This window comes from Platalea leucorodia, assembly GCF_965183815.1.
Source record: "Platalea leucorodia genome assembly, chromosome: 9".
NCBI classification, from domain to species: Eukaryota; Metazoa; Chordata; class Aves; order Pelecaniformes; family Threskiornithidae; genus Platalea; species Platalea leucorodia.
The window spans coordinates 42187652-42201866 of NC_138831.1; the positions used below are offsets into that span (position 1 = coordinate 42187652).

Genomic DNA, 14215 nt, shown 5'->3' on the forward strand with positions numbered 1-14215 from the left:
GCAGACAAAGTTAAAGCCATTTTCACGCTGTTCTTCAAAGATTGCTGGAAATGTGAATGCAGTCTCTCCCCCAGAGCACCAGAGCCAGAGTCCGAGAGGATTACATGGGAGCTGGAATGGATAAGGCCTTGCGAGTATGCAAGCAGACAAACTGGATGCATTGCTTCTTCCCATCCAGAAAAATTAGTATAGCTCTGGCAGTGATTTTAAGAGTCTCCGACAGAAAGGGGATAAGAGGGCAGAAAGGCAGGATGGAGGACAAGAACGGCAGAGAGGTCCTGATACAAAAGGGATTAGTACCAATGAACTGGCCTAATATTCCTAAAAAGAACCGACTGCAAATGAATGCATCTGTCCCCAGTATATGAATATTTTATCAGCCAGCATTATATGAAGATGACTCAGCTGGCAGTAGGATTTCTCTTTCCCTTATATACTTACATTAATATGCTCAAGCACTGTAGAAGAGCGAAGTTATTAAATAAGATTAGGCTTCTCTCAAAGATATGCAATATCTCATAAACACTGAAGGGCTCTATGCAGAAGCCAAGGGAAGAAGTGTCACAGCCTGTGTTATCCAGGAGACCACACAGCCTGCTTGGATAGTCCTCTAATTCTCTGGAAATATTTAGTTTTTCTTTAAGTTGCTCTAACCATTTCCACAGACTTAAAGAAAGGCAGTATTTTCTTTTGATTCAAAAAATCAAAACAATCGGCACTTCCTCTGCACTGACATGTCTTGTGAATCATAAATAGGAAGAAATCCTACTTGGATAAGTGACGCCGTAACCTTATTCTTCCCCCACCCCCAGATAAGTGGAGAAAACACATACCAATTTTGTAATTGCTCCAAACACTGAGCTTTATTACAGTGTGAATCTGTATGCACTTAAGCACCTGCTTTCAAAGTGCCAAATTCACAGCCTCACAGAGAAACACTACTCTCCTGATGAGTCTCTCCTGCCTTCTCTCAATTATCCAATTCCAGCTAGATTCGTTAAATATTCTAACAAATACCAAGAGTGATAACTGCCAAATGGAAGATGACAGTCATTTCATGAAAGCAATCTATTACTAGAGAAGATTTTTCCAGCATCCTTCTGAAACAAGAAAAATACCAGTGTTCTTTGTTTCTCACCATTTTTATATTGGCACTCTCACTTAAATCAGACTCATCAATTCCTTTCTTCCTAAGCATCCTCAAGTTCTTCCATTCCTGTCACTCACCAGGATTAAAGATCTGTTGCTTCACAGAATCTATACATTATCAAGCCAATATTTAAACCTGCACTGTTTTACACTTAATTTTCATCTTGCACATGTTCCTTTAATGAACTTCTAGCACAATGAATGTTCAGGCCTCAGTAACAGTCAATATAAAGCTAAGACGATTGAAAAAAAATACATAGCAATCACCAGGATTAACAGCACCAGATGTTCTAAAACAGCAGACCACAGATAACTAGTTCAGAGCTTAAAAATCAAATTTCCTAGCCAAAGCCTTTATCACCACAAACCCATCGGCTAAATCCCTCCTCCCTTCTCCAGTAAATACTACTTAGAATTGTGAACAATAAAATTTAGCACAGAGTCAAAGTTCCTCCTGTGCACTTCTCCGGTTCAGTTAAAGTGCTCATGAAACCTGCCTTGTGCTATCTGCATTTAATTATATGCAAAAATATTAAGTAATAAATGTTAATCTAAGAAATGGGAACAGTACTTCTGCACATTTAGAAAAGTACGAGCTTTCTTGTAACTTTCCTAAACTCACATCAGAAAATTCAGTCCTGAATCCAGGTCATATATACTTGTTCAGCTTACCCAGCTATCTTACCTGGCATCATCTGAGCCTCTGTGCAGTAAAAGACATTTTGCCCAGACTGTGCAAATGATGGTTAAAGAGCATGCTTGCATACTTTGTTTTCTGCCAACATACCTAGTTAACAGGGCCAATTGCTATTGTAGCCTTTTTGGTGAAAGATTTCTTGCTAGTCAACTTTTTCCCCTCAAAAAAGGATGCTTACCAATTAACAGCTAGCTACTCCACAAGTAGCAGAAGTACCGAGCAGTTAAACTGTTAATGCAATCAGTTAAGTGCATTATTCCAGCTGATGCTAAAGGTAGAAACTGACCTGCAGATGCCTCTTAGAAAATTTAAAAAAATAAAAGGGAGAAGAGAAGCAGCTTCCTGATGTTATTGAGCGTCCTATTTGCCTCTATCTGTGATGCAGTCCTTGTAAAGCAAGCAAGCTCCCTACTTGATTGCTGTATCACCAGAGAACAACTGGTTATGCAGGAAAAAAATGTTAGCAATTCCAGCGTGTGCCACACCGGCATGTAACTGCCTACCAATAAACCAGCCTAGCATAAAGAAGTCTTGTGCTGTTGGAGTTTCTATTTTCAAAATAACAGATAACAGTGCAGTGCTTGGAAAAGTAGGTGTATTAATGTCTACATTATGGCCAGACGCCAATCTGGATAGTAACATTTTGGCTATGTAGGTTTTCTGCAGCTCACCACTTCATGGCATATGCACTTTTAGTTATAAGCTACCGCTGTGTTCTCCCCCAACACACACTTTTCCTATTTAGCTCTCCACACAGTTACATTTTACAAATTAATAGTGTTTCCCTTTCTCCTAGTACCACAAAGCTTCCAAGACAGAGGCAAAAGAGAAATATTTAATGAGAATTTAAAAAAAAAAAAAATTTAAGAGGAAGCCTGATTAGTTCTACAGTGAAGAGCAGGAAAGAACATAGTTCACATTAGTCTATTGCCCAGAAGCACTGGGAATAGTGAAAGGAAGAAAAACAGCATAACAAATGACAAACAATGCCTGCTACATCGAGTTCCTCCTCTCCCTCTCAAAATCCCGGTAATAAAATTACTTAAGTTTAAGCTAACATTGCTGCCTTTATTCCAATTATCGCTCACTTCATAATAAAAAAAAAGAAAAACAGAAAATTGCTGTGAATGTCCAACCGAAGAGACTAATAATCTTCGGTTCAGTTTCTCCTGCTGCTGAAATGCAACAAGTCTAGAACTACATCCAGGTAAGAAATATCCAAGATCCTTCGGTTTAACATTCCTCATTACAAACATTATTAAAGTGGCTTTTTGGATGGAAAGGGTCATTTCCTGAAATAATGGGAAGGAGCCAGATCTTATTTGTATCAATAGTGTCTGTTCAATGCTCTATGCAAAATGGTCTACAGATCTTAGATGAGCTTTGACAGAAGGGCATCCAATCTGGAAAGGTGGTGTATTTGGCGACAGCTTGTTTAGTCTCGGGATAGAAAAGAACTCAGTAAACCAAGGAGACTTTACAACCCTCTCACCCTCTACAAAACTGCGTTAACACAGAGGATTTATGACAATCTTATCTTTCACATCAAGAACTCAGATCCAAGTTATATTCAAGTACATTCTATCATCTTTGTTCTTTGTTAATGCAAATACAAATTACAATAATTTCTTCTTTTAAAAGACAACTATATTTGTGCCTGTATTCCTTCACAGATAGTAGTTTCTGCATTATCAGACTGATTTTTAGTACAAATTTCAAAAACAGGATAAAAAACTAATTGTACTGGTTTTATGCACAGGAGGCTTTGGAAGTGAACATCACATTACATGAATAATTAGCAAGAGCTCCGGGGAGAGGGTAGAGGGTTTCTGTATCAGAGAAACACAAGTTTGGAAGCTGGCAGAGATCCATCAAAAGTCAAAACCTTTTAGGCATACTGGTCAGGCTTAAGGTTAAACCACTTAATATCTTAAACTACCGTACTGACTCCTGAAAGGGTGCTTCTTGCATCAGGAAGAGATGCCTGCAATGTATGCTAAGTCACAGTGTAATTATTAACCAGTCTGAGGCAAAGGTTACATGTTCATAAACTAGTATTCATAAAAATAGCAAAACTGTAGCTGAAACTACCCCACCTCTTCCTACAACTCTGGTACTTTTACAGTTGGTTGAACTTGATAAGATGCTCATACTCAAACTGAAACATAAACTTTTTCTGTAGTATTATTAAGACACATTAAAACCCATGCTTTACTAGAAAAACAGACAAGCTTTTTACCATAGGGAACAACAAAAAGTATTACGAAGAAAATGTGTAATACAACTCAATATGCAAGGTGAGGTACATTCCAGTCTTAAGAGAAGGAGGAGACTGACTGGCTCTTGACCAGCTGCCTCAAGGTAAGAATTGTCCAGGGAACACCTCCAAAACAAATATTATACTGAATTAGCTACTTCAATTAAAGAAAACAAAACAAAACAACACACCAAAACATACACACACTTTTGTGAGAAATGAAGCTGTAAAGAACAAACAGCATGAGGAAGATTACTTTTGTAAATTTGCCCTGATGAACATACTTCAAAAACAAGACCATTTTCTTGAAGGATGCCGCTTTCCCCAGGCCGCCATACAGCCAACATCTTAAATAAATTCGTCAGATGTTGGGGAAGACTATACAGAGATGGGACAAAGATTAGGATCTGTACAAACAAACCAGTCCAACGCCTAAGGCAGCAAGTTAACTACTTAAAATTTCCTTTAAAGCATAGATGATTCTATACACCATTTTGGTTGCAAAATCCTTAACACAAGTCTACCTCTGTATTACTGTCGCCTTCTCTTCTATTTTGCGTATTATTAAGGCTTCCAATTTATTGTAGAGTGTAATAGTTAAGACAAAGCACTTTGTTTAATTTATTATAAAGACCCATTAAGATTCACCAAATAATAATATCTCAACCTTATCTCAGTTTATGTGTACACTGGAAAAAATACAGAGCTTGTTTTCCTTCTTTGCTGATATCGAACACCATTTTTCAAGTTCTATGAGAACAACCAAAGCAAAGCTAACTAGAAGTCAGCAGAGAGGAGGAATGTCCAGAAAAATCCTATAATCTGAGCAAAACCCTTTCTAAACAACCTTATTAAAAGAGAGACGTTTCAAGCCATACTACTTAAAGGGTGCTTTCCTGAGAAACACGTTGGTCTCAAAATTTTCAGACTTGTTGGATCCCATTATCCATTACTCCAGAGTAGTTCATTTGCTGCACACAAAAAGAAGTGGCTGTGCCATGTCACAAAGTTAAATTTAGCTGGTCTAACATACTGGGATATTAAGAAATTTGGCAGCATCCTGTAAAAGAAAAAAAAAAAAAAATCTTTGAGCTACTAGCTGACACTGCTTGCCTTGAGAGGAGTTATTTGCCAGACACTAATGCATGCAGCTTGTTTCAGCAGCGTGCCTTGGCTGATAAACAAGGCTCACAAGAGTCAAAGTTCTTAAAGTAACATTTCTATATGTAAGCAGGATGTTTTAATCAGGCATGGTAGCACAGATCTTCCTAAAAGCATACTCAAAACTGTCTAAACCAACAATTAATTCCAAATTAACAGTTAAAAAGAAGCATTTTCATCTTGAAAGGTGTACCTAGAAAGAATTTCAAGAGACTGTACCAACAAATAATATTACTGTAGGAAACCACGTGAAGTTTTTCTAACAAATTTGCAATACAAATGAGATTACCTCTAATTTCAATTTTTCCCTCTGGACTTTGAGGCAAGTGTACGAACTTAAACCTCACCTTCCACATCAACATCATTTTTCATTTGTGAACCCACACGGAATTCCCCTTTTTGAAAGTTGAGATGTTACAGATTTATTTTGTGATTGCAGGGATTCTCCCCAAAGATGTTCATGTGCTCATTGGGAGACATGAAACCAAGGGTGGAAAGGTGGGTGGGCATTGAGCCAGATCCTACTGCTTAGCACGATTTTGTGCCTTTGTATTATTTGGTCTCATGGTCAGCAAATCCAACCACAATGTTTAATGCCAATAGGAGCAGCTTTGTGCTGTAAAGCTAACATAGTGGTTAAAAAAATATAGAATAAAGATATGGATATAGATAATGCCAGTGTAACACTGTTATTATACAACTGGCCTACATTTGCACCTTTCTGAGATTGTTTGTGGGTTGCATAGCTTCATGTGCAAACATGCCACAATAACCCATTTTTCTCAAATTCGCCTTTGGAATACAGAATGCAAAGATGTTCCTCAGTCCTTAAGCTTACACTATGCACTAGTCATCCCAGTCTACATTCTTAGCCTTCTATTAACCTTTATTCCCCTGTGCTCATACAGTTTCCCGGGTTTACAATGACACACTTCCATTGCTCACAAAACCTGACACATTAAAAAACCCACAACGACAAAACACTCAGTTGGAAAGCAGGAATGAAATTCAGCTTTATCATCAGAAGTCAGGCTGAGCATGCCAGACCAGTGTAAGTCATTCATCTAAAAACTGGAACGCAGGACAGTCAAGATGAAGTAGTAGCGAATGGGTCACTGAAACCGTTTATTCAATTCACAAGTACCAGTCTCTAGCGATCTCAGTTACCCACCACCCACCAACTCTCACAGATACAAGAGGTTTGCCCACCTATTGTTTTTTAGCCCATACAAACCCAGGTTTTTAGAGTTAGACAAAAACGCATCCTTAATTATTTCTATTTCAGATCAATATAAACAGACAATATATATTCAAATTAACATGAAGAGACACTTAAGAGCCACCGGTGTTCAAAGACTGTAAAGATGTGCCTTTCCCAAATACAAGAAAACACAAGGAAACCCTCATCTTGCATATGGATAAGTGCCTTAAATTTCTCTCAAGTGCAGTGGCAACTAAAACTATCTCCTAATCAACAGAGAAAGATTTCTGCCCTTTTTAAGGGCTAATTGGCAAAAGCAAGCCTGTATGTGCACAGACATGTTAGGTACAACATATCTGCAGCTTATTTTATGACTCATTTCAACTGCTTCCAATGCAGCCTTGTAATTGATTTATATTTGTGAGGGAGGGCAGAAGGGAGTATTAGTTATTCATTAAATTTATTACCAGCTTTAGGAAAAATAAAAGGGCTATGTTATTTGTTCATTTAATTTATTAGTGCTACATAATTTCAAGACTGTTGTCTTTAAAGCCAACAGAGAATGCATCTAAGGAACTAGTTTCCCAGTATTTTGCTTAGAAGTGTGTTTGAGGCAGGGTTTAAAAGTAAAAGTTGCTATAATCACATTGCCCCCTCCACCAGGCAAATGTCATATTAAAACGAAATATGAAATTCAGACATATGCTACAGAAGTTAAGCTCCAAACAGCTAATTGCTTGGCACTGCCTTCCTGCTAGTTTATCTCCGCATGAGGAAGCATCACAGGACCAAAAAACCAGAAAACTGAAAAGAACCTGTTTACTTCATTCAATATGGAAATATAAATATCCATTTGCTCAAGAAGTGTCAGTTTTCCCCACAAAACCAGTTGCTGGCAGATAATCCACTTTTGTAGCTTGAAATGTTCTCCACCTATACCCACAGGCATCTACAGTCCCACACAGCACTGCTAATTGTTTTTTTTTTTTCCTTTATTCTTTTTACTTATGTCACAAGTAGTGAGCTAGTGTAAACTTAGCCCAGCACTTAGAAACACCCCAAAATAGCAGAGTAACAAAGGATAAAGGTTGAATTTTGGAGTGATTTTTTGTTTTTGAGATTGTGATGGACTGGAGATTGACCCTGGCTTCAGAGCAAGACCAGTGACGTTCACACAGTCCAGCTCACACTCCGCTGTTAAGAACAAATTGAACAAATCTAAGTGCTACCAGCAATGTCCGCAGGTCAAACAGCCTCCCTGTAACAACCATCAGCTCGGTCTCAAAAGGTGACACCCTTCTCTATCCAGAGTGAGAAAGGGAAGAAGCTTGCCTCTGTCTCGTACACTTCATGCGATTTAGCAGCACTAAAAGCAAACAGAAACCTTTAGTTACTTCAGCATGTAGGATTTAGCAACACGGTCCTCTACAAACCTTTGGGTTAAATGCTCTGATGATGTTGAGAACCAGGTCCTACAACCTTTGTACGGCAGGGTAAACATCTCCAGGTCAGGCAGCTGAATTTCAGAACTATCTGCACCCAGGATAACAAGTATTGTTAGCCAAAGGCTTTTTGGCAGCTTATTTTTCCTCCCAAATAACTCTAGTTGCAAAACATTCTTGACAGTGAAAAATCTCTTTTTTTTTTTCCTTGAACACACTTTGATCTTGCAGTCCTGACAGAAATAGGGAAATATTTAACAAAACTACTTTTACTTCAGTGACTAAACTATGTAAGGCGACACCAAAGCTCAGTAAACATTTTGAATAACTTTAAACACCAGAGCACCTGTTTTAAACAGTTGTTGGTATTTGTCCCTGGGCCGCTCATCATCTGCATTAATCTCTGCTCACTGCATAGACAACAACATGAGACTATTCTGTGCGTTTCTATTTTTGAGCAAAGTTGTACGCTGTTTTTCTTGAAGTACTGACCGTCGCAGGTAGAATAAGTTCAGTTTTAGAGAATAGTCTCTGTAAACAATCCTTTGCAGACACCGTATCAACATTATTAAAAAACTGGAAGTGGGAAATACCCTATGAAAGTCAATGCCAGAAAAATCGACCAGGTGATGCACCATGAACAAGGGGAAGCCTATTACTCCAGGACTATTTACAGTGACTCTGCCAAGCACTGCCTTCGGCCACGTCAGGAATTTGGTTGGTAACTTGCTATCAAAACCTCTAAGTACTCAATCTAAAGAACTCAGGTTAGATCATGCACAGAAACACAATGGTAGTGAAAGAAGATTCTGTTGCAAAGAAAATTAAAGTAGAAATTAACTATTTTGATAAATCAAGATATAAAAAAACCTGAAGCTATTATTCACCTAGAAAGCTGTAACCACTTCAGCAACTCAGAATGGAGACGAACTAAACTGACACAAGCCCAGAAGATTAGTTATCACTTTAGTCTAATCCAATTAGCTGTGTTTCCTAATTTTACTCAAATGAAAACTGTAACACTTTTCCACCAACTCCTGCAAAGGAAACGACAGTAAGAGGAGACTGATAATCAGCACCACAAATAATAAAATTCCCATATAATAAGAGGTTTGGGTTTTTTTAAACATTAAATATGAGGAAAAAGTGTAAAAAACTATTTAAACAGTCTAAACTATCTGCTATCCATTGATCAAAAGCCCTTGCATTTTACTATACCATTTCACAATTCAGTTCCTTTCATCATGCCATATTGACCAGGAAGCTTAACGATAAATGGAAGCGAACCAATGCTCTCCTACGGGCTTAAAGAGAAACTCAAACGTACATGTTTTGAGAATGAAGGATTTAAACATTACAATACCAGTGATCATTTATCAAAAGCTTAAACAGAAACAGAAGATAGTAGTTTGTATTGTGCACCATGAAAAAACACCAAGCTATGTTTTGTTAAATGCAACAAGAACGCCTCTTCTAAGCTATTTATTAACTACATTTTCTTCACCTCCTTTCAATATCAAAAAGATGGACTAATACGTTCTCCTCTTCGATACTCTACTACAGAAGCAGAGGGAGTGGGGAAGCAGTGCCTTCTTTCATTTGACTGGGATTTAAAAATATTTCACAAATCTTCTCCAAATTTTTAGAGAACATACAAATTGATTTTAATATAAGTAGCATGAAATCAACGAAGCAGTCATGGTTTTGTGCTAAAGCATTGTACCCAAACCCTAAGTGTTTATCCTGTTTTTAAGTACTGTACATTGTCTTAATGTAAAGTGTTAGAAAGTTCAACCTTTCCATGTAGAATTCAGGAAAGGGGGGAGGATGACGACAATCAAGTCACTGTGCAGATGTTGTACTAAGTCAGTCAGATATTAGGATAAGAGTTAATCACATCTCAATAAAAAGCAGCAACTTAAAACCATACGGACCATGAGAGAAGAGAAGAGTCTGATACAGCTTCTCTTCAACCTGGTTTTAGAACAAACAACAGAAACAGACCAACCAGCCTAAAACACTCACAAAAAATGTCACCTGAAGCAATGAAACAGAAGATTCTTTTTGAGAAGCATTTAGATACCAGATGGAAATTTGTTAATCAAGTGGAAATAAATATATATAAAAGCCCAAATTAATTACTTGTTAATACTTGATATCAGAACTAGAGCAACCAATGCTACAGTTAAACCTCTGAAGGAACATCTATAAAAACTCATTTTAAGGGAATAAAATTATATGTCAACATCTTCACCTAGGCTGAAAGACAGTTAGCATTCAAACTTAATAATTAGTAAAATTATCATTGAAGAGTACACTTTATTCATGAGGAGAGATACTCATTGAATTAGCATTAAGGAAAATAAGTTACTCTTTACAAAGACTAAAAGAATGGAGAATAGTTGACACTGATTCTCCAAAGACAGGCTGATAATTGACACAGAACAAAACAACTTGATGATTTTATTTTTCATCCACTGTTTACAAGACAGTTTTATAATAATTTGTTATATAAGGTTTAATATCTAAACCTGTAGGTGGTAGCAAGATTCTCATTTCAGTACCTTGAAACAATACAGTAAAAATTTGCAGCCATGTTTGCAACCACAGTGAGCTCACCATCATTTCTAAAATTTGGCAGCAATCTGTTTTGTCCAAGTGTAGGGTTAATTCCTACCTTACTCTGGGCAATTTTCAAAATACACTGATAAATTAATATTTGCTAAGTATCAGTGGTACTTCACAGGCACAATTTAAAAAAAAAAAATTAGAAAAGAAAATCTTGGACTTCCAGCATTTTAATGATTCCTTTCTGCTGCCAGGTGGAACGTCTGGTGGATTCAGAAGAGCAACAGCTTCCCACAGAAGTTAACACAGATGACTAAATGCTTTTGATGGCATAGTGAACCTCTCCTATTTTAAGACTTCACTTTTAACTTTGCATTACAGTTCACTACCATATGACTACAGGCCAAATGTTAGGAATTTGCATTAAGAACGAAAGCATACACAAACTCTTGGAAGCTACCAATGAACTGCTGCAGCAGAAATGGTATAATATGACATTTTACCTCAAGAAGCAGACTCGTATTTTTACAGTAGAATATTTCACTTAATTGTGAGCCACTTGGACTTATTAAAAAGGGCTAAGAAATTATCGGTCTCAAAGTTCACACTACCACTTAGAGAATTCCTCAGCAGAAAGACTATTGTTTTGGCTCATACCTGTTATGAAGACAGTTATCTGTTAATAGACAGAATCAGTTACCTTTTTTTTTTTTAAGCTTAGATTTTACAGTAACAGATTTCTTTACTGGGCACCTAAAATACTGTAAGATTTCCTTTGGCTCTGAAAAATCTAACCGATGATAACACAACTACTCTAACAGTACTCTCAAGGTAGCACCAAGATGTGGGATTTACAAACATGGCAAAGTTAAGAGTTGGCAAATTCCAACCCCTCAATTTAAGGAGGAAAGCAGAACCTAGGTCTTGTACAAACTACAGAAAGGACTCCAATATAAAACTATAAACTTCCTCCAGTCACACTTTAACAGAAAGAGCACAGTCCTCTCGGAGCAAGCTGGGCACATGCTGGCATCACCTACTGGGTCAGGCTTCTCAAATGACTTAAGTGATGGAATCCCTTGTTTCTGCATCTACATAGATCTTAAAGATGTACTAATGCCTGTCAAGACAGAAGCACTTCCAGGCAGATGTGAAAGCGCTTTTTCAGAGCTCTAGAAGGTTTTCATGAAAAAATATCATCAACTAAACATTAAGCGAAACAGAGAGAAACCACAGCAACTGAAGGACAAACAATAACTAGGCTTGGCTTAGACAAAGCACTTTTCCTCCCTTAAACCTTATTTACATCATCCATATGCATAATAATGGCATTTATTCTGCGTACAGCATATCAAAATTATTTCTTTACATAAAACCATATTTATATTCAAGCAATTTTGGGGGGAGAGGTCCTGGAAAATGAACCCAGAATCTGGTTTACTCACCAAACAGAGAGAATGCATGCCACGAAAGGGTAACTTCCCCCTACACCTTTCTTCCCCATGCTCTTAACCTGACTTGGGCAGACCAATGTCAAAAGCCTTTTGGAGTCGATGACTGACCAATCCCTGGATCCTTGAAAAGCCAATTATCTAAATTAGTAACAACTCCTGTCACTATTTTTGAAGCTGGCACGTATCCCTAAGACATTAAATACTCATTTCACGTAAGCCAAGTTCATCTACACAACCCCAGAGCCAAGAACAGAAAACGTTCATCGTTCTTCTCTCTTGCCCTACTGCAACAATTTAAGCTTTTTAAAGCTCTCCCTTTCACGATACGCTCCGCGAGGTCCTGTTTTAAGAACCACTTACACAACAGCAAAAGGAGCTCATTGTTGCTGTGGACAGAAGAAGCAACAGAGGCCTGGGGATGGCAATCAGTTGTAGCAAGGAGCCAGAGGCGACAGCTCTGCTCAGGATTTCCTGGAAGCCAAGGGCTCCCTGTTCCTACAGGCCACGCTGCCTTGCCAGAGTCTTCTCATTGCTGCTCCATCCCTTTGGATGCCACCTACTTCGGCATCTCCTCCTGGCAGAATCCCCAGCTCTACTTCCACCTGTCAACACTTCTTCCTTCCACCCCGCTACCCTACCCAATTTGATAACAGTTGTTTGGTTGCCAAAAGAGAAAGACGTCTATGTCGCACGAGCCTGCGTGAAACCCCAGGCACATCACAGAACAGCAGCAGTTTTTTGGTAAGCACTAGCCTAGGCTACCGCCAAATTCAAAGTTTTGGCTCAACTGGGTTACCTCTAAGTGTAGAAGTAGCAGGCAAGTCTCAAACAAAAGGTTGGGCTTTTTTGTTGTCCATCGTGCAAGCTCAAACTGCAACCAGTACAATATGTCCTGCTCAAGATGGAGATTTGTAATGGTACAGCTGACTGAACCCCTAAATCTACAAAAAGCCCAAGGATGAAGGCTTGCGCATCCTTTCAACAAAGGAAGCCATCCAGCAAAGCGCATTGTAGCTGTTGATGGAACATGTGGTGAGGCCATCGAAATAACACAAACCATCTACAAACCCTTCCCCTCCACCTCTCAGCAGGTTAATTGTGCAGACACTGGACTTATCAGGATTAAACGGAGATACAGAAATACCTTGTCCCCAATATCCATTTACCTTGTCCTGAGCGCCTGCCAGGCTGCATCAATGTCTGCGTACAGGTTTTTCTCAGAGGGCTTGCCGGTGCTCACCCCGTAGCCAGAGTAGTCATAAGAGAAGACGTTGCAGTTGATGCGGGAGCCAAGGCCAATATAGAAGCTGCACATCTGGCCCAGGTCCACAGCATTACCATGTGAGAAGAGCAGCGTGTACCGGCCCGTGGGGGCACAACGTACGAACATGCAGCCCAGCCTGTTATCTCGAGCCGTGCGGGAGAAGAACACTTCCACGGCATCCAGTTCCCGCTGTGAATACTGCCAGTCCGCCCGCTCGCTCAGGTGCAGACTGCAGGTGCCTGATCCCGTCGGGGTGCCTGCCCCGGCCGCCGCCCCGGCCTCCTGCTGCTGCTCGGGCTGCAGCACGGTGTAGGTGGGCTCCGGGGGCAGGAAGGCCAGCTTGGCAGCGATGCGGCTGGGGCAAGGCGGGCAGCAGAACAGCCAGCAGAGCTCGCCCAGAGAGAAACCGTTCATTCTGGGGCCTTGTTCTGGCATCAGAGACACCGGAGAAAAACTAACCTACGCTGGAAAGAAGTCAAACCAACCGACCCAGGGCCCTCCTCCAACGCAACCTGCGCGCCTTCCTGCAAGGCTACCAGCTGCCCTCCCAAAATGCAAACAACGACAACCTTGGAGGAACTACAGTTCAGCAAAAATAGCCCAGCTCTTCTAAGCCTGAAGACCTGCTTATAGAAAGAAAAAAAAAAAAAAAAAAAAAAAAGACCAACTCCACAAAAAATAAAGGGAGTACAACCAGCCCTTTGAAATCCCACAACTAACGCTACAGTAAATGCAACCCTCTAGACCCCCACCCCGGACCCCCTCGCAGACGGCAGGTCACACGCACATGTACGCATTTACAGCACGAATTCCCAGCCCCTACGGCTCAGCGCGGCGCTCCAGAATTCAAAGCGGCCCCCCCGCGCCGGCGCCGGCCCCCGCAGGGAACGTGCGCCCACCCCGGCCTCGGGCCCTACCCCACCGCGCCGCCGCCCGCGGCCCCCGCCCGGCTCCGCCCCGCTGCCGGCCCCAGGGACGCCCAGCCCCGCCAGGCAGCGCGGGGCCCCCCTCAGCGCTACCGC

At 40.1% G+C, this 14215-nt stretch overlaps 1 protein-coding gene across 1 annotated transcript in view; it reads right to left on the reverse strand.

The window, feature by feature from the left end:
• ABHD17C (abhydrolase domain containing 17C, depalmitoylase) overlaps positions 1-13682 on the reverse strand; it is a gene marked incomplete at its 3' end in the record, with an annotated part of 28914 nt that extends 15232 nt beyond the window's left edge. The window contains exon 1 of the mRNA XM_082321036.1: positions 13096-13682. Coding sequence (XP_082177162.1) covers positions 13096-13628 — 533 coding nt within the window. The 5' untranslated portion in view covers positions 13629-13682. The remainder of the gene's footprint in view (positions 1-13095) is intronic.
• Positions 13683-14215: the final 533 nt, after the last annotated feature.